The sequence below is a fragment of the Schistocerca gregaria genome, chromosome 2 (assembly GCF_023897955.1).
Source record: "Schistocerca gregaria isolate iqSchGreg1 chromosome 2, iqSchGreg1.2, whole genome shotgun sequence".
NCBI lineage: Eukaryota > Metazoa > Arthropoda > Insecta > Orthoptera > Acrididae > Schistocerca > Schistocerca gregaria.
The window spans coordinates 293,474,285-293,498,508 of record NC_064921.1 but is presented as its reverse complement, the minus strand read 5'-3'; the positions used below and the strand labels follow the sequence as shown (position 1 = coordinate 293,498,508).

Genomic DNA, 24,224 nt, shown 5'->3' with positions numbered 1-24,224 from the left:
GGAAGTACCTCTCTGGTAGACTTTTCATCCGGAAAAAAGTCGGTCGTGAAACCCACATCGCGACGGCGACCACCATAACGGTGGGATAATTAGCTGCTGTCATATATATGTTATCTGTTTCAGCGCCTCGTTTGTAGTCTGGCCCCAACATGAAGCACCTCGGAAGGTGAGTCCCGCTGCTTGCCTACACAAATGCTGTCATCAAGGCTGTGAGGTTGATTTAAACACCGCGGTGCTTTACCAGGGGTGATCCTACCGGAGATGTTATGGCCTTGCCTACGTTGAGGTATGAAAGTCTTACCGCGTCAGTCACAGGGGGGAGGAATACAGTTTGATGTGTACTCCGAACTACGGAGCAAATTGTGACTTTTTACCATTTCTAGAGGCGAAAGAAACAATATGTATTATAAGAAAATCACAAGACCTCCACTCCTCTGTTGCTGCGATGCGGAATTAGGTTCTGCAGTCACTAAGGAGAATTGCTGTTCAAATTGAAGTGAAACAGACACCATTCATAACACACAGGCCATAGTGTCCTCATCATACATCGTTTTCGACAATAACAGTGGTTTATGAAAGCTAAGCTACTTATTTTATTAGCTGGTAACATTAAACGAGTGGCTTATACAGCCAGTTCACAATCGGTCAAATGTTTTAAGTTCACTGTTACATTGCCGTCTGGGAGACGGGCCAAGCAGCCATAGCTTCTTCCTAGTGTTCTTTCTTATCTCTTAATAGATGGCACGACATTGGATAGCTGAGAGATCGATATATTTAGTGGTATATAACATACTCGATTCCTTTTAATGTTTTGCGAATTATAAGCATTCGTTTTGAGATTTTGTTAGATTTTCCTCCTCCCCCTCCCCCCATTCTCATCAAGAAAACACCCTCCAGAAATGGTGTAGTGTGTAATGCAAGGAAGAAGAAAAGTGATACACGGTACGAGCGTGAGAAATATCTAGTGGTGTTGCACATGGCCTGCATTTTTTCGGGTATATTACACTGACAAAAACTTCTAAGACAGTGTTATCTTCACTCCTCTTCACTTCAATAAAAAGTTAGGATAGATTTATAAAAAAATTCGCATCAATAAAATTATATAATTGTGAAAAAGTGTATAAGACAAAATATGCTGATTTTCGTAAATTAAAATAGTAAATATAGGTTGAAAATCGGGAAAAATATTAATAAGGCAATGGGTTAACGTGTCTACAAGGTGTTTCTGAGGAATGCTAAATATTTCACGAGGGCTACTACTGACAGTTTCGAGCTAAAAGCCACTTGAAACGAGTGACCATTGCTTTTACTGCATATAGAGCTGGATCTGTCTTAGTTGAAAAGCAATCTACTGAAGCAAGATTAAACGCGAACACCTGAGAACAATACATATTAATTCTTCAAAAATCACAAGTCCTACTTTCACACTCAAGTGAAACTATTGACTCAAATATCAGTTTTACGTATAGCTCTTCTGAAGTCATATTGGTGAGTTTTTATAAGATTAAAATTGTTCATAAATTCGTATGATGGACTAATTGGTCTCTTATTTTTAATATTTGTTTGTAGATTTCGCTTTTCATCCGAACGAGAGAACTAGGCAGGCACATAGAACCCTGAAATTTGGGAGCGGTGTGGAGAGAGATGGCAGTTTTGGTTGGAAATTAAAAAACAGTCGGTAAACTGAGTTTTTGTCTGTTTAGGATAAAAGAGTTTTCTCCTCCTGAGCAGCGTATTATAAAAACATTTATCTTGCGACCACGCGAGCAGCAGTAATGTATGACTCAACTTACTAGCTCGGAGGTGTGTATTCTATAGTAAAGAAAGCATAAAAATACCATATGCATATTAAAAGTTTTATACACTATGTGATCAAAAGTATCCGGACACCTGGCTGAAAATGACTTACAAGTTCGTGGCGCCCTCCATCGGTAATGCTGGAATTCAATATGGTGCTGGCCCACCCTTAGCCTTGATGACAGCTTCAACTCACGCAGGCATACGTTCGATCAGGTGCTGGAAGGTTTCTTGGGAAATGGCAGCCCATTCTTCACGGAGTGCTGTACTGAGGAGAGGCATCGATGTCGGTCCGTAAAGCCTGACACGAAGCCGGCGTTCCAAAACATCCGGAAGGTGTTCTATAGGATTCATATCGGGACTCTGTGCAGGCCAGTCCATTACAGGGATGGTTAATGTCGTGTAACCACTCCGCCACAGGCCGTGCTTATGAACAGGTGCTCGATCGTGTTGAAAGATGCAGTCGCCATCTCCGAATTGCTCTTCAAAAGTGTGAAGCAAGAAGATGCTTAAAACATCAATGTAGGTCTGTGCTGTGATAGTGCCACGCAAAACAAGGGGTGAAAGCCCCTTCTATGAAAAACACGACCACACCATAACGCCACCGCTTCCGAATTTTACTGTTGGCACTTCACGCGCTAGCAGATTACGTTTTTCCACTGTTCAATCGTCCAATGTTTACGCTCCTTACATCAAGCGAGATATCGTTTGGCATCTACGTCGTGATGTGTGGCTTATGAGTAGCCGCTCGACCATGAAATACAAGTTTTCTCACCTCCCACCTAACTGTCATTGTACTTGCAGGTGGGTCCTGACGCAATTTGGAATTCCTGTGTGATGGTCTGGATAGATGTCTGCCTGTTAGACATTACGACCCTCTTCGATAGTCGGCGGTCTCTGTCAGTCAACAGACGAGGTCGCCCTGTACTCTTTTTGTGCTGTACGTGTCCCTTCACGTTTCCACTTCATTATCGCAACGGAAACAGTGGACCTAGGAATGTTTAGGAGTGCGGAAATCTCGCGTACAGACGTATGACACAAGTGACATCTAGTCACCCGACCACGTTCGAAGTCCATGAGTTCTGCAGAGCGCCCCATTCTGCTCTCTCACGATGACTAATGTCTACTGAGGTCGCTGATATGGAGTACACGGCAGTAGGTGGCAGCACAATGCAGCTAATATGAAAAACCTATGTTTTTCGGGGTGTCCGGATACTTTTGATCACATAGTGTATATGCATTAGAACTACTCATTATTGTTTCTCAGTTCAAAGTGTTTGTCTTACGTTGTAACTATGAATATGTGCTCCTTCTATAATAAGTCACTAGTTCCCATAAGCCTAATCACTAACAGCACTGTTATTGTTACTATTATTATTAACGTCAATGTCGACGAATGAGTTGTTAGTGTCTAGACCAGTCGTATCCAGGCTTGTGGGTTCCATCCCATTTGACCTCAGTGGCCTTTTTCCATAGTCAGAAATGTGCTGAACGCCTTGTACAATAACATAGCCTCTATGTGGGAACTTGAGAACCTTTGATGTTTTCCAAATAATATTTAATCCATAGATATCATGGCCAACTTCCTAATTGTGATGCTGCCTCGAAATTCAAATTGGCGGGAAACAGTCGAATGTACTGTGACTCAGTTATAGTGACAGTCAACATTAGTGTTAGTGTTTCTTGACTTGCAATAATCCTGACAATTTGCTACTTTTGGTATTGCTTTGCTGTTCATTTTATAATCCAATCTCGCAGAATGTTGCTAGCTCATTTTGAATTGCATGGCAGTTGTATCACATATCTAAACTACATATCATCAGAAGTTATTGTTTTCTTTTTCAGGGGGTTTGGAGGTGGGGGAAATAAGAATGAGCAGCTGTGGGCAAAGGATTGGGGAAAAGGAAGGGAGAGGGGGTTGATCGGAGCCGCTAAGTACATTATTCACCCAGGGCTTCAAAATACACATAGTCGCCACCTGTTACAGGTAAACACAGAATGGAGAAACTTCCAGTGACCTTGATAGACCGCGCACCTGGCTTAATGGCCGGTCCAGCAGTCAGTGAATGTTAGACAAAAAAATGGTTCAAATGGCTCTGAGCACTATGGGACTCAACATCTGAGGTCATCAGTCCCCTAGAACTTGGAACTACTTAAACCTACCTAACCTAAGAACATCACACACATCCATGCCCAAGGCAGGATTCGAACCTGGCGGGAGCTTCATAGGTTGAGTGAATATGTGATGTTATTTCAGAGATTACAGTACTGAGTCAAATTTATAATGAACTTGGTAGTGGTTCAAATGGCTCTGAGCACTATGGGACTTAACACCTATGGTCATCAGTCCCCTAGAACTTAAAACTACTAAGAGCTAAATAACCTAAGGACATCACACATATCCATGCCCGAGGCAGGATTCTAACCTGCGACCGTAGCGGTCACGCAGTTCCAGACTGAAGCGCCTAGAACCGCACGGCCACACCGGCCAGCAAACTTGGTAGTATGAGCCCAGTTATCACTATGACTTCGCACTTCTTGCCCGAGAGCATGCGCTGATACAGTTAGGAAGGATGTCATAAGGCCTTTGCATCTTCTCCTATCTCAGACCACAACTGTTGTAACTGGTCCTTGAAATCCTGGGTAATGTCATTGGTACACAGTTGATGTCAGACGTGGTGTTACACGCGTACTATGGGGACAGATCTGGAGATCTTGCTGGCGGAAGGAACACCTCAACATCGCGCGGACACTTCATACAGCATCGTGCCAAGTGTGGACGAGAATTCTCTCGTTGAAAAATAGCACAATGATGCTGTTGCATTAAGGTAACACGTAAGATGATGTTCTTAATGTACCACTGTGGTGTCAAAATTTTCCCGCAATCGCAACTAGTCATAGCCTGAAGTGATGTCCGATGGTTCCCCACTAAATCTCTGTGTTGCAGGTGGATTAACTGGCTGCTACTCTTAATTCAACCCAAACATCAATGGTAATACAAAACCGTTTTCCTGCTATAGGTTCTTAATGGTGGCTGACTTGTACGCATGCAGGTAAACACTTATTTGATAGGACTGCGATATAGTAAAGATTTGACAGCACAATAACAAATAGCTAATAACATTTACTAAAAGTACGTTACAAAATGATACTTAACTCTGGTACAGTTTGATGCGGGCACTTGATATTCTAAGTCTAATACAATGATATCTACATAATAATGCTGTTTCTTGGCAGTCCAAATACATTCGCTGTAACTGATCGTAACTGAGCAGACACTCGATGTCCAATTACTCCGTAAATAGCGACTGCTGGGTTGGAAGGCAGTCTTGAGAGTAATGTATTGACACGACTGCAGGTACTGATCTGTAGCGAGAGAGGTGGTGCAGTGGTTACTGGACTCGCATTCAGTAGGACGACGGTTCAAACTAGAGTCCAGCCATCCTGGATTAGGTTCCTTCCAGTTGCAGTGCTGGCACTACAAAGTGCGCGTCATGCTTACACGAAAGCAGACGAAAGGCTTGGAAGTACAACTCGCTTTAAATGTAGTTCGTAAACGAAACTGAAATCGTCATGTACATTAAAATCTATATACAGGGTGTTACAAAAAGGTACGGCCAAACTTTCAGGAAACATTCCTCACACACAAATAAAGAAAAGATGTTATGTGGACATGTGTCCGGAAACGCTTAATTTCCATGTTAGAGCTCATTTTAGTTTCGTCAGTAATTTCTTCCACCTACGCTCAATGGAGCACGTTATCATGATTTCATACGGAATACTCTACCTGTGTTGCTAGAACATGTGCCTTTACAAGTACGACACAACATGTGGTTCATACACGATGGAGCTCCTGCATATTTCAATCGAAGTGTTTGTACGCTTCTCAACAACAGATTCGGTGACCGATGGATTGGTAGAGGCGGACCAATTCCACGGCCTCCACGCCCTCCTAACCTCAACCCTCTTGACTTTCATTTATGGGGGCATTTGAAAGCTCTTGTCTACGCAACCCCGGTACCAAATATAGAGACTCTTCGTATTGTGGACGGCTGTGATACAATACGCCATTCTCCAGGGCTTCATCAGCGCATCAGGGATTCCATGCGACGGAGGGTGGATGAATGTATCCTCTCTAACGGAGGACATTTCGAACATTTCCTGTAATAAAGTGTTTGAAGTCACGCTGGTACGTTCTGTTGCTGTGTGTTTCCATTCCATGATTAATGTGATTTGAAGAGAAGTAATTAAATGAGCTCTAACATGGAAAGTAAGCGTTTCCGGACACATGTTCACATAACATATTTTCTTTCTTTGTGTGTGAGGAATGTTTCCTGAAAGTTTGGCCGTGTCTTTTTGTAACAACCTGTATATAAAAATGAATGTATGTATGTTTGTCTACTATGCGCTCACAAACCATTCATCCGATTGCGATGAAATTTTGATGATTTGTTCTCCGTACGCCCACGAAGGTTCCTAGCCGAAAAAAAAGAAATAAGACACATTCTTCAGGAGATATGACGTCATAGACAATGAGATGTCACCGTGGGAAAATACCCAGATTTATGCATCCACTATTTGAGAATGAGAGCACTTAGCGACTAGCAACAAACGTTACATACAATTTCAAACTTTTACGAAGTTTTTTCTCCGGGTGGGGACTACTCAAGAGGATGTCGTTATCAGGAGAAAAAAAACTGGCGTTCTACGGATCGGAGCGTGGAATGTCAGATCCCTTAATCGAGCAGGTAGGTTAGAAAATTTAAAAAGGGAAATGGATAGGTTAAAGTTAGATATAGAGGGAATTAGTGAAGTTCGGTGGCAAGAGGAACAAGACTTCTGGTCAGGTGACTACAGGGTTATAAACACAAAATCAAATAGGGGTAATTCAGGAGTCGGTTTAATAATGAATAGGAAAATAGGAATGCGGGTGAGCTACTACAAACAGCATAGTGAACGCATTAATGTGGCCAAGATACATACGAAGCCCACGCCTACCACAGTAGTACAAGTTTACATGCCAACAAGTTCTGCAGATGACGAAGAAATTGCACAAATGTATGATGAAATAAAAGAAATTATTCAGATAGTGAAGGGAGACGAAAATTTAATAGTCATGGGTGACTGGAATTCGAGTGTAGGAAAAGGGAGAGAAGGAAACATAGTAGGTGAATATGGATTCGGGCTAAGAAATGAAAGAGGATGCCGCCTAGTAGAATTTTGCACAGAGCACAACTTAATCATAGCTAACACTTGGTTTAAGAATCATGAAAGAAGGTTGTATACATGGAAGAACCCTGGAGATACTAAAAGGTATCAGATAGATTATATAATGGTAAGGCAGAGATTCAGGAACCAGGTTTTAAATTGTAAGACATTTCCAGGGGCAGATGTGGACTCTGACCACAATCTATTGGTTATGACCTGTTGATTAAAACTGAAGAAACTGCAAAAATGTGGGAAATTAAGGAGATGGGACCTGGATAAACTGAAAGAACCAGAGGTTGTACAGAGTTTCAGGGAGACCATAAGGGAACAGTTGACAGGAATGGGGAAAAGAAATACAGTAGAAGAAGAATGGGTAGCTTTGAGGGATGAAGTAGTGAAGGCAGCAGAGGATCAAGTAGGTAAAAAGACGAGGGCTAGTAGAAATCCTTGGGTAACAGAAGAAATATTGAATTTAATTGATGAAAGGAGAAAATATAAAAAATGCAGTAAATGAAGCAGGCAAAAAGGAATACAAACGTCTCAAAAACGAGATTGACATGAAGTGCAAAATGGCTAAGCAGGGATGGCGAGAGGACAAATGTAAGGATGTAGAGGCTTATCTCACTGGGGATAAGATAGATACTGCCTACAGGAAAATTAGAGAGACCTTTGGAGAAATAAGAACCACTTGTATGAATATCAAGACCTCAGATGGAAACCCAGTTCTAAGCAAAGAAGGGAAAGCAGAAAGGTGGATGGAGTATATAGAAGGTCTATACAAGGGCGATGCACTTGAGGACAATATTATGGAAATGGAAGAGGATGTAGAGGAAGATGAAATGGGAGATATGATATTGCGTGAAGAGTTTGACAGAGCACTGAAACACCTGACAGAGCACTGAAACAAGGCCCCCGGAGTAGACAACATTCCATTGGAACTACTGACGGCCTTGGGAGAGCCGGTCCTGACAAAACTCTATCATCTGGTGAGCAAGATGTTTGAAACAGGCGAAATACCCTCAGACTTCAAGAAGAATATAATAATTCCAATCCCAAAGAAAGCATGTGTTGACAGATGTGAATATTACCGAACAGTCAGTTTAATAAGCCACAGCTGCAAAATACTAACACGAATTCTTTACAGACGAATGGAAAAACTAGTAGAAGCCGACCTGGGGGAAGATCAGTTTGGATTCCGTAGAAACACTGGAACACATGAGGCAATACTGACCCTACGACTTATCTTAGAAGAAAGATTAAGGAAAGGCAAACCTACGTTTCTAGCATTTGTAGACTTAGAGAAAGCTTTTGACAATGTTGACTGGAATACTCTCTTTCAAATTCTAAAGGTGGCAGGGGTAAAATACAGGGAGCGAAAGGCTATTTACAATTTGTACAGAAACCAGATGGCAGTTATAAGAGTCGAGGGGCATGAAAGGGAAGCAGAGGTGGGGAAGGGAGTAAGACAGGGTTATAGCCTATCCCCGATGTTATTCAATCTGTATATTGAGCAAGCAGTAAAGGAAACAAAAGAAAAATTCGGATTAGGTATTAAAATCCACGGAGAAGAAATAAAAACTTTGAGGTTCGCTGATGACATTGTAATTCTGTCAGAGACAGCAAAGGACTTGGAAGAGCATTTGAATGGAATGGACAGTGTCCTGAAAGGAGGATATAAGATGAACATCAACAAAAGCAAAACGAGGATAAAGGAATGTAGTCGAATTAAGTCGGGTGATGCTGAGGGAGTTAGATTAGGAAATGAGACACTTAAAGTAGTAAAGGAGTTTTGCTATTTGGGGAGCAAAATAACTGATGATGGTCGAAGTAGAGAAGATATAAAATGTAGACTGGCAATGGCAAGGAAAGCGTTTCTGGAGAAGAGAAATTTGTTAACATCGAGTATAGATTTAAGTGTCAGGAAGTCATTTCTGAAAGTATTTGTATGGAGTGTAGCCATCTATGGAAGTGAAACATGGACGATAAATAGTTTGGACGAGAAGAGAATAGAAACTTTCGAAATGTGGTGCTACAGAAGAATGCTGAAGATAAGATGGGTAGATCACATAACTAATGAGGAAGTATTGAATAGGATTGGGGAGAAGAGATGTTTGTGGCACAACTTGACCAGAAGAAGGGATCGGTTGGTAGGACATGTCCGAGGCATCAAGGGATCACCAATTTGGTATCGGAGGTCAGCGTGGAGGGTAAAAATCGTAGAGGGAGACCAAGAGATGAATACACTATGCAGACTCAGAAGGATGTAGGTTGCAGTAGGTACTGGGAGATGAAGAAGCTTGAACAGGATAGAGTAGAATGGAGAGCTGCATCAACGAAGCAGATGACAATGGCTACCTTGTACAACACAGTTAGCTACGTAATGTTGGCAGCAGTCGAAACTGCGTGCCTTCCGAAGCCTCCCGACATTTACCGATTTCTACCGATTCCGGACTAGGGAGAGGTCTGCCATCTAAAAGTTTACACACTGTACGTATATCTGCGGGTTCTAGCTATTTGACTGCTGGGGTAGGTCCGCGTTTGAGTGGTCGCGATGCACCGTGTTTCGAGTCTGTTGGGGGAAGGATTCCCAGCCCACCAGTAAGAGACTGAAGCGAAGTAGTCCGCAGTTGACAGTGTTCCCTACTGGCTGTCCAACTATCGGCGGTCCGAGTTTGTGAACGTCATCTGCTGGTTGCTGTATGGAGCTGAAACATGGCAGGCGAGTGGTTATGACTTCGTTGTGGCGGCCTCTTGTGGTATTTGTTATGTACCTCTTACTTGGTACAGAACACATTGCCTCTCGGAAACACTGGAAGAATGGGGCATCTCTCCACGTCGCCACCATACTTTTCGACGATGGTCATCTGGAGTAGGGCAGAACCACAACTCATCGCTGAAATGAGTGCGTCAGTCCATATTTCCCAGTCATGGCACACTCCAAACACAGCTGTTTTGAGTTGTGCATGGCACAGTAATTCCCTAGTTCAGCCAGTCTCTTACAAATGTTATGGGGTGACACAGAATGCTGAAGGGAGTCCTTTAGTTGTGTTCCGATGGCAGGGCAAGATGCGAAGCAGTTACCATGTGCTTGGTGCACAATACTTCGATCCTTGTGACGGGTCAACCGTAACCTTAACGACAAGTTTGCCAGCCTTTATGTTCCCATGCAGTCCAACATCGGACGACTATCACATCCAAATGCCACACATCTCTGGATATTGCACGGTTCGACCAGCTGGCCAAATGGTGACCCAAAATCAGGTACATTTTAAACTATGTCAGGTTCTAACAAACGTTGTCTCTGAGACTATACGACAGCTCTGTAAATTCACAGTGATTACTCAACATCTGAGGCTGTTGACGTACCCAACTAGACCTGGCAACAACACTAAACGCGAACAACGCTAATGCTCCCTGGGGCCTGTTCTGCCTGTCACACAGAATTGCAACTGTCAGTTAGATACGCGCCGATAGTGAGTACGTGTACGAAGTTACATTAACATTCGACCATGTATTTTGGGCGTTTCACTTTTTTTACAAGTAATGTAGAATGTACGTTACCTGATGTGTAGAACAAGGAAGGGTTCCCTCACGCTGTAACAGCTTGTCCAGTCTTGTAGCCACAAGAAACGCACCAACACTTTCAAGCTTTTCCCAGCTTGACAGTATGTTTGCAGTTGTATAACCGTGAATAAGATTTAATTCTGGTTCGTGAAAATGACATAGAGCACTGTGCTGGACTCATGAAAACATGCCGTCTTCCATTCCTGTCGATCGCGCAACACCCACAGTCCCAGGCAAGTGATGTTGAAAATGTGTCTCCACAACGGTATGCGCAGTTGCACTACACACACAGTGTGAGAGTTTGGTCTCATTCATGCCTACGTAAGCAATAACAGCTTCAGTATGAGTAGACTCATTTGCAGTTAGCGGTTATCAATCGACAGTATTGTAGTGACTGAGGTTCATTGTTTAGTTGAAGATGGTTCATCAGCCCACGAAGAAAGTGTAAAAGTCATGTTAATGTAATATTCGTCATAGTTTTCCACGTGGAACACAGATAAAAAATAAATCTGTGATATATCTGTCAGAACAGATTATGTTCCACCGCATGTAAAAAAAGAACGTTTCTATTATAGATGATATCATTCTCAATAAGTTGTCTGAAATCCGAATAAACTTCATGGAATCTGGTAACCTGTAATTAGGAAATCATCCACAGCAAAGACGTCATATTGGTACGAGGGTTGGAACCTTGCAACACCGCCGCAGAGGCGCAACGCAACATAATCAGACAATATCGGTTCATTACACGCTAGTTGCGTACACCTACCTTGCCTCAGTGCCAGCTGATTCTGCCTTCCAGATTACAGGCATGCAAAATTACCTGAAGAACTGAGCCTCGTGTAGCGGACGGATTAATTAACCCAGTCAGAGACCAAAAAGCCGTGTAGTCGCAAATGCTAGCAGGGGGAGTCATGAACACACTAAAATCCTCGCTGGTGTGGATTGAATTTACGGGCTGGTGGGAGTGGCGTTTAAAGGGCATAATTTAGGTTTTCCTCGAATAACTCAAAAACCTTAGCTATTGACGGAAAGGTTCCGAGCACACAATTAAGCTACATTACATCTCCTACAAAAAAGGTTATGTTCATTTTTTTCTCTAGGACTAATAGTCTCCGAGTGACAGGGGGTGGAAGAATCGCAGATTGTTGAAAATATTTTTCTAATGGCTTAAAATTAATGTTTGTCTTTAAGTGAAGTGGGTTAAAAACAAATATTACATGTGTGTACACATCTGAGTGCAATAAAATAGTATTAAGGGATTAAATGTATTACGGGGTTTTTAATAATCTGAGGTTTTTCCATCCCTTGCATCGCGGAAGCCATTAGCCCTAGAGAAAAAAAGGAATATGGTCTTTTTTATAAGAAATTTAATGTAGTTTAAGTAAGTATTGTGAAGCATTTTCGCTAGGAGCTGCGGTTTTTGAGTTATTCGAGAATAACATGAAAAGGCTCATACTCCACCCGTCAGGATTTTTAGCATGTTATTCATGACACTGCCTCCTAGGACTGTACAAATATTTGCGACGACTACACAATTTTTTCCACTAATTTTCCTTCGTTGCCTCGACTAAATGTAGTACTATCATGATATTTTCTATACAGGAACAACGGAGTTGGATAAAAATTGGGCCAGAACACGTCAGTCTCATCGAAAAGGTAGAGGCGGGTTTGCGTTGTCTTACAGAACAGTAGCAAGGCGGAAAAAAGCTTTCAACGAGGGACGCCAAAATGTGGCAGACGTTCTTCGGCCACATCGTCCCCGTGTCATTAAAGCGCCTACTTGCTCTTACTGCACTGCTAGACACTGATCGACGTTAAACGATTCTTCAGCTGGCCCGGGAGACTGGGTTAACTCATATGGTTGAAGCTTCACATTCCGCAGGAACGCCTGGGTGTGAGAATAATGGCTTCACGACGAGAAATGCGGAGATGGCTACAATTTGACGCAAAAAAGTGCAAAAAAAATGGCTCATAGCACTATGGGACTTAACATCTGTGGTCATCAGTCCCCTAGAACTTAGAACTACTTAAACCTAACTAACCTAAGGACATCACACACATCCATGCCCGAGACAGGATTCGAACCTGCGACCATAGCGGTCACGCGGTTCCAAACTGAAGCGCCTAGAACCGCATGGCCACACCGGCCGGCTAAAAAAAGTGCAAGCAACACAGACCACTGCAAGTGAGAAACAGAAGATAGAAAGCAGCAATTGACAACTTTTAAGCGAACGTAATGTGACGTGTATGGTGAAAAGAATACACACTTATTATGAACAAGGTTTTCATGTCAGTTAGTGTGCACTGTGGACTGTCCTGTTATGTATATACCACGCAACGAAACACGATACAGCAAGGCTGGCAGCGAAGCCTGCTACATACTAGATCAACATTTTTCGGATGTCCACGCCACTAACCGTGGGTAGCCATGTGGCGGAGGGGACGAGGGGGAGGATTGTTTCTTTCTTATGAGTTGCCTGCTGTACACTTTAGCACTCCCCGATGCCAGGATACGGATACGTCCCAAACTAGTGGAGGTGATGTATCGCGCTTGGCTACGACGCAATGCTCAGGCAGGTGGTGATTCTTTCGTGTGGAGGACGTATACTTGGAATGACGTAGAGCTTCTAAGATATCTATAATCGTTTCTCGCCGACGAACGAGAGAGGAGCCTACTACCCAATCACACGTTTCCGTCATTAACCTACGGAAAAAAGCAGATGGCCTGTAATTTTAACTATGACAGTTCACCACCCAGTCGCTTCTCAGTTGCCTTACCATATTTTGATGAATACTTCATGGACATTAGGATGACTTCACGGTGATAAAAGATTTTGTGGGTGTATTTTAGAGTATTTAGCTTATGGGTTCGAAACACACAGTGCCTTTGTGGGAGTCGACCAACATCGCCATGAAGCTGACGGAACACACACACTGACGATAGAAGTGTAATCTGGAAGCTACCTCGGAAAAATGACACATATGTATGCTACTTGGAGGAGACAGAGCGGACGTTTCCCACCATATTCCCTCACCCCCCTTGAACTCGGTGTACTGAGTTTTTATTTATTATACGTAGATTTCTCACACAATTCTAGACGTGGTTTCTCATTTTCCCCTGCACCTCTGGTTTAAATTTAGTTCATATGGCATGACGCATCTCGAAACTGACCAACTCTTTCACATGAAAAGTGGTATTTTTACACTCTTGCCCCACCCCCGTCCCTGGATAAATTTCTGCAGGTTCCCATAACAGTGGTGTATCTGTAGGGTGACTTTGGGCGCTTAAGGGGGATAGAATGTCAAACAGGCCAACTTGGAGCAGGAGAGGGGCCACAGGACATTTTAATTTCCATTGTTTATACTTTTACAAAAAAATAAATCATAAATCGGTGTCAGTATGACCAGGAAGGATTCGGGATTCACACTCATAGCAGTGGAAGTTCAAAACCATAACAAAATAAATATTTTTGTACATTTGAAATTTCATAATTTTTTCACTTACTGTTGGCTGCATTTGTTGCTATAGGTACATTTATTTTTATAAGTAATACATGGTTTAGAGTTTCATACACCTTTAAGTATGGTTTGTATGCTGTGCAAAATTCATCGAGGAACCTCTTTTACTTATGAAGAAAAGTGTACCTATAGCAACAAATGCAGTCAATAGTAAGTGAAAAAATAATGAAATTTCACATGTAAAAAAATTATTTTGTTTAAGTTTTTGAACGTTCATTGCTATGAGTATGAATCCTGAATCCTTCCTGGTCATGCTGACAAAGTCATATGAATTAATCTGTAAAAGTAGAGACAGTTGAAATTAATGTGTCCTGTGGTGCGTCTCCTGCTCTAAATCGGCCGGTCTGTCGTCCTATCCCCTTTAAGGCGAGGAAATTACACTGATGAGCCAAAAACATTATGATTAACTGCTTAACAGCATGTTGGCCCACTTCGGAATTCAATACACCAGCGATTCTGCATAGCATTGATTCGACAAGTATTTGGTAGGTTTCCATAGATATGTGGAACCGATGTCTTTGCACAGGTTACAAAATTCCCGAAAATTACGGACCTGTTTATGGGCGCAGTATTGGTGCCCAGTGGTGTCTCAAATGTGTTCTATCTGGTTGCGATCAGGTGAATTTGATGGTTCGGACATCAACATGTTTTCACTATCGTGCTACTCAAATCATTGAAACACGGTTCTGCTATTATGACACAGACAGTTATCATGCTGGAAGATGCATCACTGTTGCGGAAGACATGAAACACAAAGAGATGCAGATGGTCCGCAGCAATGTTCATATAGTAACCAGCTTTCATGATGCCATCACAGGTCCCATGGAAGACCAGTTGACTATCCGCCATAGCATAATACTGTCGCCATCTGCTTGCATCCGTGGCGTGGTGCAAGTTTCGAGCAGCTGTTCGCCTAGATGACGACGTATTTGGACTCGACCATTGTTGGGGAATAAGAGTCTTACGCCATCTATTATTATCCGACAGAAAACTGCAGGCTGTGTTGCCCTCTGCGGAAAGTTGCTTGTAACAAGCAACAGTTGTAAGGCGCATGCTGGATGCTGGAAAAATCTCGCTGTCAGAGTGTAAATTAATATAGTTTGTGTGGAAATGTGATATAACAACTGGACATCAAAATGGAGGCAGGCAGATGGACACTAACCGAAAAAAGCCGCCTATACTGTCGCAAGCCAGTACCCAGCATTATGCTAGCAATAATGATATAACTTCCTGAAACCATCTAAAAAGGTTCGGAAACCGGTTCATGGTATAAAACAGAATTATTCAAAAAAGTGACTGGTTGCAGTTTTGTATAATTTGAAAATAGGCTTCCTTATCTCATAACTTCTAAAGCTGTCTCACTGACCCACTGAAATTCTTCTCCATAGGGCACGGCTTCTGACATTATTGTTTTTAACAGTGCAAATCATTGAACTTTCGGAATTGCTGTTACTGTCACTACAATAATATTCCAAGCCTTTACTTTAAGACATTATTTACCCAAGTGCAATAACGAAATTTATGTCTGGCGATGCGACAAAATCAATGCTACATGAAAGCCAATTGAAATTCTTCAACCAAAGTAATGATCGTGACTTCTGATCATACTATCTCAAGCACTGATAAAGTCTCAAACACTGCGCCATTGTCTTTTCTTAGAAAACTTTTTACATCAAATTAAGGTTGCTCAAAGCAAGTTATCGTTTGTATGACTTTCACTTACGGTAACATGAAAGGTCCATCTGATCACGAACTGCATGTTCACACTACCGTTCACTGAGCTAGACGGGGTGGTAAGTGATCGCATCACAGAGCGTTATTGATGACTAATGCTGACCTTTCCCATCCGCTCGGAGGGATGTATTTACTTAAGGATCATCCATCTCTGCAGACGTTCATATAGTAATTTAAGTCATTTGTTATCCTATCCAAATTAATCTTTAATAAATGAAAATGTAGATACAAAGACTCAGCATGTATAAAGGTTCTAGGATGGTTAGATTGGTTCTCTACAAAATCATGCATTATTTTATTACTGAGAGTTAAGCGTCTTCCCGCCAATTTTGGTAAGTGCTATTTCCTACAGTCTGCTGTCGCTCAGGGACGAATTCTCCTACTGTCAGAGCTTTCCCACACTCAGGGTCCAGATGTCTTAACCATCTGTCATTAGTGGAGTGGGCAACGTCTCTCTCTACCTGCACGTACAGCTGCTGTAATGACTGCAATGCTGTACGGACATCAAATTATAATGCACAATGTAGCAAAAACGCCACAACCTTCATTGTACTCTGTCGTCAGATAAATCATAAATCGCCTTCTCTCCCTTATACAGAGCAGACAATCCTCCAAATTCTGTGTTAAGGTTATGAACTTGGCCTTCAACCTACACCACCCATCAGCCACTTTCCACAGATGCTCACAACCCTAGCACACAAACAAGCGACCATTTACGCTATTTCCTAAATGCTCATTCCCGGCATTTGGTGGTGTCACCCTGCCCTTTGGCGCTGTCAGTGGATTTCCCCATTTCCAGCCCGTTCGTCACTAGAATGATTACCTACTCATCCCCTCTTCACTGACATGTAGGGGGCGGCAGAAAAACTCTTGAATTTTAAACGTAAACACCATAACAATGCGAAATGAGATTCTCAAATTTAACACGCAGTTTGAAAGCGTTGTGTTTGCTATTTATGCCGCATACATTGTGGCACCACCGCTGCAAGAAGGGAGGCATTGGAGAACACTTGCACAGCCTAGTCGATAGTCAGTCGTTGGTACGGTGTGGAGTAAACATCGAGGTTTCGTAACAGAGACTTCTTTCAAAAATGCTGATTCTGAAACTGCAACGCAGCGTTTATTTCATAGACACTTTAGGCTAGGTCGACACGCTGAAGTTCCAGATAGGTAGACATTTTGTTGTGGGACAGTGATTTAAGAAGAAAGGGTTTGAATGTTAAAATGAATCCATCTTTTGGTAGGCCTCATAGTCTCTGAACACCGGAGAACATCCATGCATAGAAGGGTGCCTGTGAGTTATCTCCACAACGTTTGGGCTTTACGAAAGCAATTGATTTTTCAAACGCCTCTCGTATTTCTGGCGCGCCACGTACTTTCCTTAATGCATCACATGCCTAAAATGCTAACAGGCAGCATTCAGTCTCGCTTGCTGTGGGCGTGATGTTTTGACTCATCAGTGTATTCTGACACTGGTGGTGACACCTTATCGATATGGTCTGTTACGCAAGTAAATGTTTTCCAGTGGATACTGAAGAATGACTGGTTTAAAGGTCGTACAACAGAGAATGAGGATATTTGAGAGAGCTGGCGAAAATTTTACGCTCCACTGTAATGCACGCACTGAAAGTTTTGTTCAGCACTTTGTACAACTGCTAAGAGTCTAAGTTGCTGTTATAAGGTGTAAGTAGTTTATGTACATGAGAACCACATATTCATTCATTAGTTCTTTATTCAAAATTCTCTGTTTCACAAATTTTACTCTAAAGACTTGAGTTTCCTTGTGTGCTAAGTCACTTTACGAAATAAGATATATGAGTCCATCGTAACTATGTGAATAGTGTACGTGATACAGCCCTTCGCTCCAGCGCTGCATCTGAAAAGGCAACTCAACAACCGTCTACGTGTTGTGTTGTAGGTCCATAGTGCTGTTGGCCGCGTGTCTGTTGAACTGGGCTGTCGCTGGGCCAGAGTGCCTGCTGTTGCTGCCACCTGATGCCACTGGACGGTGAGTACCAAAGTTTAGCTTCGTTCACCAACCAGGCCCATTGTGGTGTAACGCTGTTATTGATAACGTGGGAAGCACTCTCTAATCAGGCCGTCTGTGTGCCTCTAAGTACGTCACACGTCTAGAATAGCAACAGTTACACGTTGGTATTTTCTTCTGTTCAAAAGTACTCCACGCACTCTACCCCTTTGCAACCGTTTCCATCATGTTCATTCCCAACGACTGACATTTTACCGTTTATCTTTCGTCATGACTTTCTAATTTACTGTTCTCTGCTCAGAGTCAGACGAACAATTTTTGTATCCTCAGTATCTATTAACAGCTTCTGTTCTGCGTCGCGTTTCTTGAATGTGCTCATTCCTGTGTCAGAAGGATACTGCCATGTTCAGGAAAGTTAATATGTGATATGCACAGATCGTAATCACAAGTAAACATAAAAGAAATATACCTAGATGAATGTTATTGGTCTTAATAACAACTTTTTTTAAAACTGAAATAAAATCACGAATTTGATTGGAGGCGGTTGTTGTTTATGTAGTGAAAGTATTACATTCACGGAAGAACCGCTGGCAACTATGGACAAAATTTAATTATCTTAAATATTTCTGTGATTCAAGAGATGAATCGGAAATACGAATACTTACTGTTGAAAATAGCGATATTCCCAAAGTAATGCCTGATTATCGTCACATAAGATGTACGAAGGCTTTCAAGGTGCAAAGTAAGGGAAGGCGCCAGCAAATGACGATGATTCAATAAAAATCATAGTAGTGGGCAATGAGTTCATGTTAACGAATTCGTAGATTGCGATAAGGCTTTCGAGTCAGTTTGAACACAATTTTCTATAAACGCTTGAAAAACAAGCTTACAATTCCCATTAGACTTGATCAAGAATGTGAGCAATACAGAATTGAAAGAGGAGTCAGACGAGGAGATTCTACACCACCAAAATTGTTTTCAGCAGTTCTAGAGGAAGGGACTCCTTAAACTGAGAAAATAAAGAATGAATATGTGTTAATGAATCGTATCTGAACCACTTTCATTTTTCGGATGACACTGTACTTGTTGTCCAGGATACGAACTATTACCACATATTCCTTCTTTGCTTACCCAACTCAAGGATTTACTTTCTCTAGGAGTGCTGAGAATAATACGGGTAATTAGAGTCTTCTTTAGAGTCCCTCTTTCAATTCTGTCTCTCTCCACTACAAATCATATCTCTAATGAGACTGCCCACTTTCTGGTACATTTTGTATGTGCTGGACAGAGTTGTACTCTGACTCACACCGTGCCAAGAAAAAATGACCCACCTCGAAGATAGACCACTTCTTGGACACCACTGTGAATCTCTCTTTCACCTTAGGATGGAGCAATGAAACTATCGTTGGTGATAATATAACAAATGGGTCAGTGTTTCTTTCGTCTTTAAAGCTCTGTTAGTTATAATCAAGCTATGGAGTGGTCTTAGATCGCAAACAATTCTGTGTGTTAGAAAGCTTGGGTAAGAAATATGATGCATATGTTGAAGCCAAGAACCGATTAAAACAATGTGACGTTCTACGATGGTCGTCACAACAGCATTTTACTTGCTGTAGATGAGTTGTGTAAGGGAAGTGTATCCTTCGAGGTGTTTTGTATGGTATGGAGGTGATACCATGAATTATTTGAAGTTGGGATGTAAATTAATCAATCGCCAGATCTTGTTGCAATCAGATTTCTCCCATTAAAAGACATCAGTCCTACAGCGATTAATAAGGATATTGCATCCCTGCAAGTCATCACAGCACATATGGTGTGTAGCAGCAGTATATTTGCTGTTGGAGTCCTTAGTGGATACGCTAAAAACTGCAGGATATTTCCGTTGTGGAGCTACGGGTATTAATGGGAGATAGAGAAGGAAAAATATTACAATTTTAGATCAGGAATCCTAGTATAGAAACGATTAATCAGAAAGTTAAAAAGCCAATGGAGTTGTGAGATAATTCAGCCGTTACTAATCCCCACTTAAAGAGGAGGGTCCATCTAGTGGCCAGTTCTTTCACATGACCTGTTCTGCATCTACATCTGTATGAGCAATCTGCATGACCCCGGCTTTTGTGATGAGTGAGTTCGATAAATTACCACCGGATGGGGATCACACACACACACACACCATGCAAAGTGGCACCGTGATTCCCTGGACTCCCACTAGTGAACAAGGCAATTCAAATACGTCCCGCAATGCGACTTAAACCGATGAGCCAAAATATTATGTTCCATTGTGTTCAGAACAGGTGAATTTGGTGGTCAAAACATCAACATTAATTCACTATCCAGCTCCTCAAACTACTGTTTCTCGATTCTGGCGTTGTGACATGGACAACGTGCTAGCTTCAGTGACTAATCTGCCTTCTTGTAGTGCATCTGGTCACTGTCGGTACTTACGACAGTTTCATTCGTTGTTTCCTGTTTACCGTCACTAAAAACAAAGCCAGTAAGACGTTACGGTTTTCACGCATTTTAGACCGCACCACCGTCGTCTGTATCGCTCTAACAACGATTTTTATCCTTCGCCGTCGGTTCTTTCTGTATGTATTGATTACCGGCGTAGCTACCGTCTGAGCTACGCTACCAATTATACGCGGAAAATGAGCACCAGTCGTTCATGAAAACCCAAATACTGGCTTCCTCGTCTCACAGTGTGGTGGATTCTTTCTTTCGGAATAACAAATCGCTCGGCCACTGGGGATCCACTTTCGCTTTTGAGGCCATCTGACCCGCAGCCGCCGAACGGCTACGTAATAAACACGCCTACACCCGTATTTTTCGATTCCCCGCACTAAATGCAGCTTGTCTACAGTACGTTCTGTTTCTGCCTTTGAAATTTATATAAATCAGCCAACGGTAAACGTATAGCTTCCCACACAGTGGCTCTCCCTGCACAATACAGCACCGTTAACAGCGTGTTCCTACTTAGAATGTCACCAGAGGCGAAAATTCAACTGACATAGCAGAAAATGTCAGACCAATGCAACACATATATATTACAGTAAATATAATTATAACTAATGACTCTACTGCAAGTGCCCAGTGTAACAATATTCATATAATATGGAATTAAAGTTTTTACTTTTCGTTTTAATATTGCAACATGTCCACAGTTACTGGATGAAACCTTAACGAGAAGAGAAGTCATCGGCTGAAGATATGGAAAAGCAAAGTGGACATCATCTAAAACAACACCTTAATTTCAGGACAGAAGATAGTGACTGTACTTTCACCACACTGGCACTATTTCGATATTATAAAAAGTTTATTACCTGTTTATTCTTCACGTGTAGCACCTGTAGGACGTCCTTCAGTGCGCTGTAAATGTATTGCATGGAATTGTTTGGGGTCTAAGAACCTCGACATGGACTGTGATATAGAATTCTAACACTTCTCTCTGCTGGATGATTTTCTTAATAATAGGTAATGGACAGACAGATAGACAGACAAGCTGGAACAATGGCTAAGGCACTGGATTTGCACCTGGAAGGAATGGCGCCAATTACCCGTGTCCATCCAGACTTATATGAACAAGTGGTGTTTGTTCTTTCGGACATGTCCCTGACATACAGTCGCTATACAGAGCAGGTCAATGAAGCACGCCAATAACAATTCAACACAACAAGCCTGTTGGCAGGCCAATGTTGTTTCCACACAACAGACCTGTCGTGCAGGACAGCCTATATGCCAGGGACTAAAAAAAGAGTTTTTACCAATATCGCTGATCCCATCGGAGCTAGCTCGTTATAAAGTCTATAGAGCAGCTACTAACGAGGTCTGCTGTTTCTGTGTCAAATTTGGCTGAAATCGATTTAGGGTTTTTGGAGCAAATCCTAGACATTTACATATACAGAAACACTCTGCCTTATATATACAGCAGATGACAAAATAATTGTACTTGCTTGTAACATTATTAATTAATGACAAATAAAAGAATAATGTGCTCCAGCTGCAAGAAAGTAAATATAGTACTTTACATTGTATTATTTCCATAAATACACTGCCTGGGAAAAATTGTGAATCATACACACAGTGTTAAGGAAACGAAACATAACTCCATTGATGTGATGTTATTTCGCTGATCACAAAATCAAGTCTACAATAAACTCGACAGTATGAGCCCACCTATCAGAGTCGCAATGCTCTGGCCTGTATGCATGCACTGATTCGGTTTGGAAGGGTGTTATAAAGCCGTTTTATCCTCTCCCGAGCTAGCTGGCCCACAACTGTTGTAACTGGTCCTCGATGTACGCGGAACTGGCAGTGGGGAGAGTTGAAATCCGAGCTGGTTCTATGTGTGTTATTTCAGGGACAGATCTGTTGATCTGTTGTCCACAAGATAACGTTAATATCATGCAGACAGCTGATAGAGATACATGCCATGTGTGGATGTGCTCTGTCCTCTTGAAAAATAGCACCACGATTATGTCAAATGAGAGGTAACACATGAGGATGCAGGAAGTCCGTGATGCACCATTGTGCCTTCAGAGTTTCCTCAATCACTACCAGCCGCGACTGGAAGTCATATCTAATAGCTCTCCACACCATGGCGCCAGGAGTAATACCACTGGGCATGTTCAAAACATTGGAAGAATTTTTGGACAACATGGTTGTGGAGATGAAGCAGGGTTAGTATGATTAATCAATTATTCAAAAACAGTCCTAATCGCATTTATTATTATTAACTGCCAATTGGTTTCAGCCCGATGCCATTCATCGGCAGTCTCCATGCTTCCCAGTCACAGCACCAGTCCAAACAAAGCTGTTTGTGTTGTGATATTAACCCCAGCCTACGCATGGGACAGTAATTGCCTAGCCCAGCTGGTCCCCGACCAATAGTGCAGAATGACACACACTGCTGCAGGGAGCCCATTACTACTTCTCGGACGCTGGTGCAGATGTGAAGGATTATTACACGATTCAACCAGTTGGCCAAATTGAGACCAACAATGAGGCCTCATTCAAACTCTGTTAGGTGCTGATAACGCTGTCTCATATGAGTACGCAGTATCTACACGGCCCTTATATACGCTACCAGTTCTCGTACCAACACAAGAGAACAACACTAATGCACTCTGATAGCCGTTCTACCTGTCTCTAATCTTTTTCATTCCCGTCGATGGTGTGTACGTGCACAAAGTTACACTGACGTCCAACCATGTTTTCCAGATGCTTAATTTTTTTGTCAGGCAGTGTAGATCTTTATGGATCACAGATAGTTGATTTTAATTACCCTTTAAAAGCACAATAATGAAACAATATCGTTCATCACACACTACGATCCAAAAGAAACTTTGACATGCTCTTTGTATTACTAACTACCTCTGAGTCATTCTCCTAGCTTTTAAGATTTTACTTGGAGGCAAAATGAACTACTTAAACCTAACTAACCTAAGGACATCACCCACATCCATGCCCGAGGCAGGATTCGAACCTGCGACGGTAGCGGTAGCGCGGTTCCACACTGTAGAACCTCTCGGCCGGCCAAACAAAATGTCTTACATGACAGCTAACACGTAGTTATCCATTCTTCCTGCAAAATTCGCTTCGTCCATACATCTGAGTGACAAGTTCCAATTCTTTGTCTCGCCAACTGAATTACTTCGTAAAAACTTTTGTTGCTAAAGGGCACACGCATTCACCCTCCGCCAAACAATTAAGTATGAATTACGGAGTTATCATGTAAAATCTTGTGGAAAATTCTTTCCTAAAAGCATTCCTGGTACAGGCCAACTCCGGTCTTGTTTGCCAGCTCTCTTCAGCTGGCTTTTATTTTGGAAATGATCCAAGCCTGTAGGAAAAAACAGGCGCTGGGTGCCCATACAGCCTGTCAAGACGCCTTAATGTCACTAGGGGGCCGTCCCGAGGTGATGTTCACGGAAATCTGTCTGTGTCTTCATATCTACTTAAATTGCCAACATTTACCAGACCTTTCACATTACGTCCAGATGAAGACGTTGGTGCCCAACAGAGTCTCTAATAGAATCGGAAATGCCCATTACCAACTCCACATAAAGGTTGCTTGCCAAGATGAAGCCACCTCTTCTTGGAAGCCCCAGCTGACCACTGGACATAATTAATGCTCCTTTTCAGTCGGTACCAGTCTGAACACTTTAAACAGATTACGCTATTTCACTTGTGTGTGAAACCATTCGCTGACTTCGAAGGTGTTGATTGTTGTTGAGCATATTTCACACGATACAGAAACGAGTGAGCAAGCTATCACATTGCGTAGATTTGCAACAAACCTTGTTTATGAAACAGCCAATACGAGTACAACATAAAAAAGCAGAAGAGTCTACGTGCTAGTATAACACTTGAGGTGCGATAGTAAGGAAGTTGCTACCAGGAACAGCCGTTCGTT

At 42.2% G+C, this 24,224-nt stretch overlaps 1 protein-coding gene across 1 annotated transcript in view; it reads left to right on the top strand.

Moving 5' to 3' along the window:
* The first annotated feature begins 149 nt into the window (after positions 1–149).
* LOC126336128 (peroxidase-like) overlaps positions 150–24,224 on the top strand; it is a 161,947-nt gene continuing 137,872 nt past the window's right edge. The window contains exons 1-2 of the mRNA XM_049999617.1: positions 150–166; positions 17,744–17,833. Of these exons, the coding sequence (XP_049855574.1) occupies positions 150–166; positions 17,744–17,833 (107 nt within the window). The remainder of the gene's footprint in view (positions 167–17,743; positions 17,834–24,224) is intronic.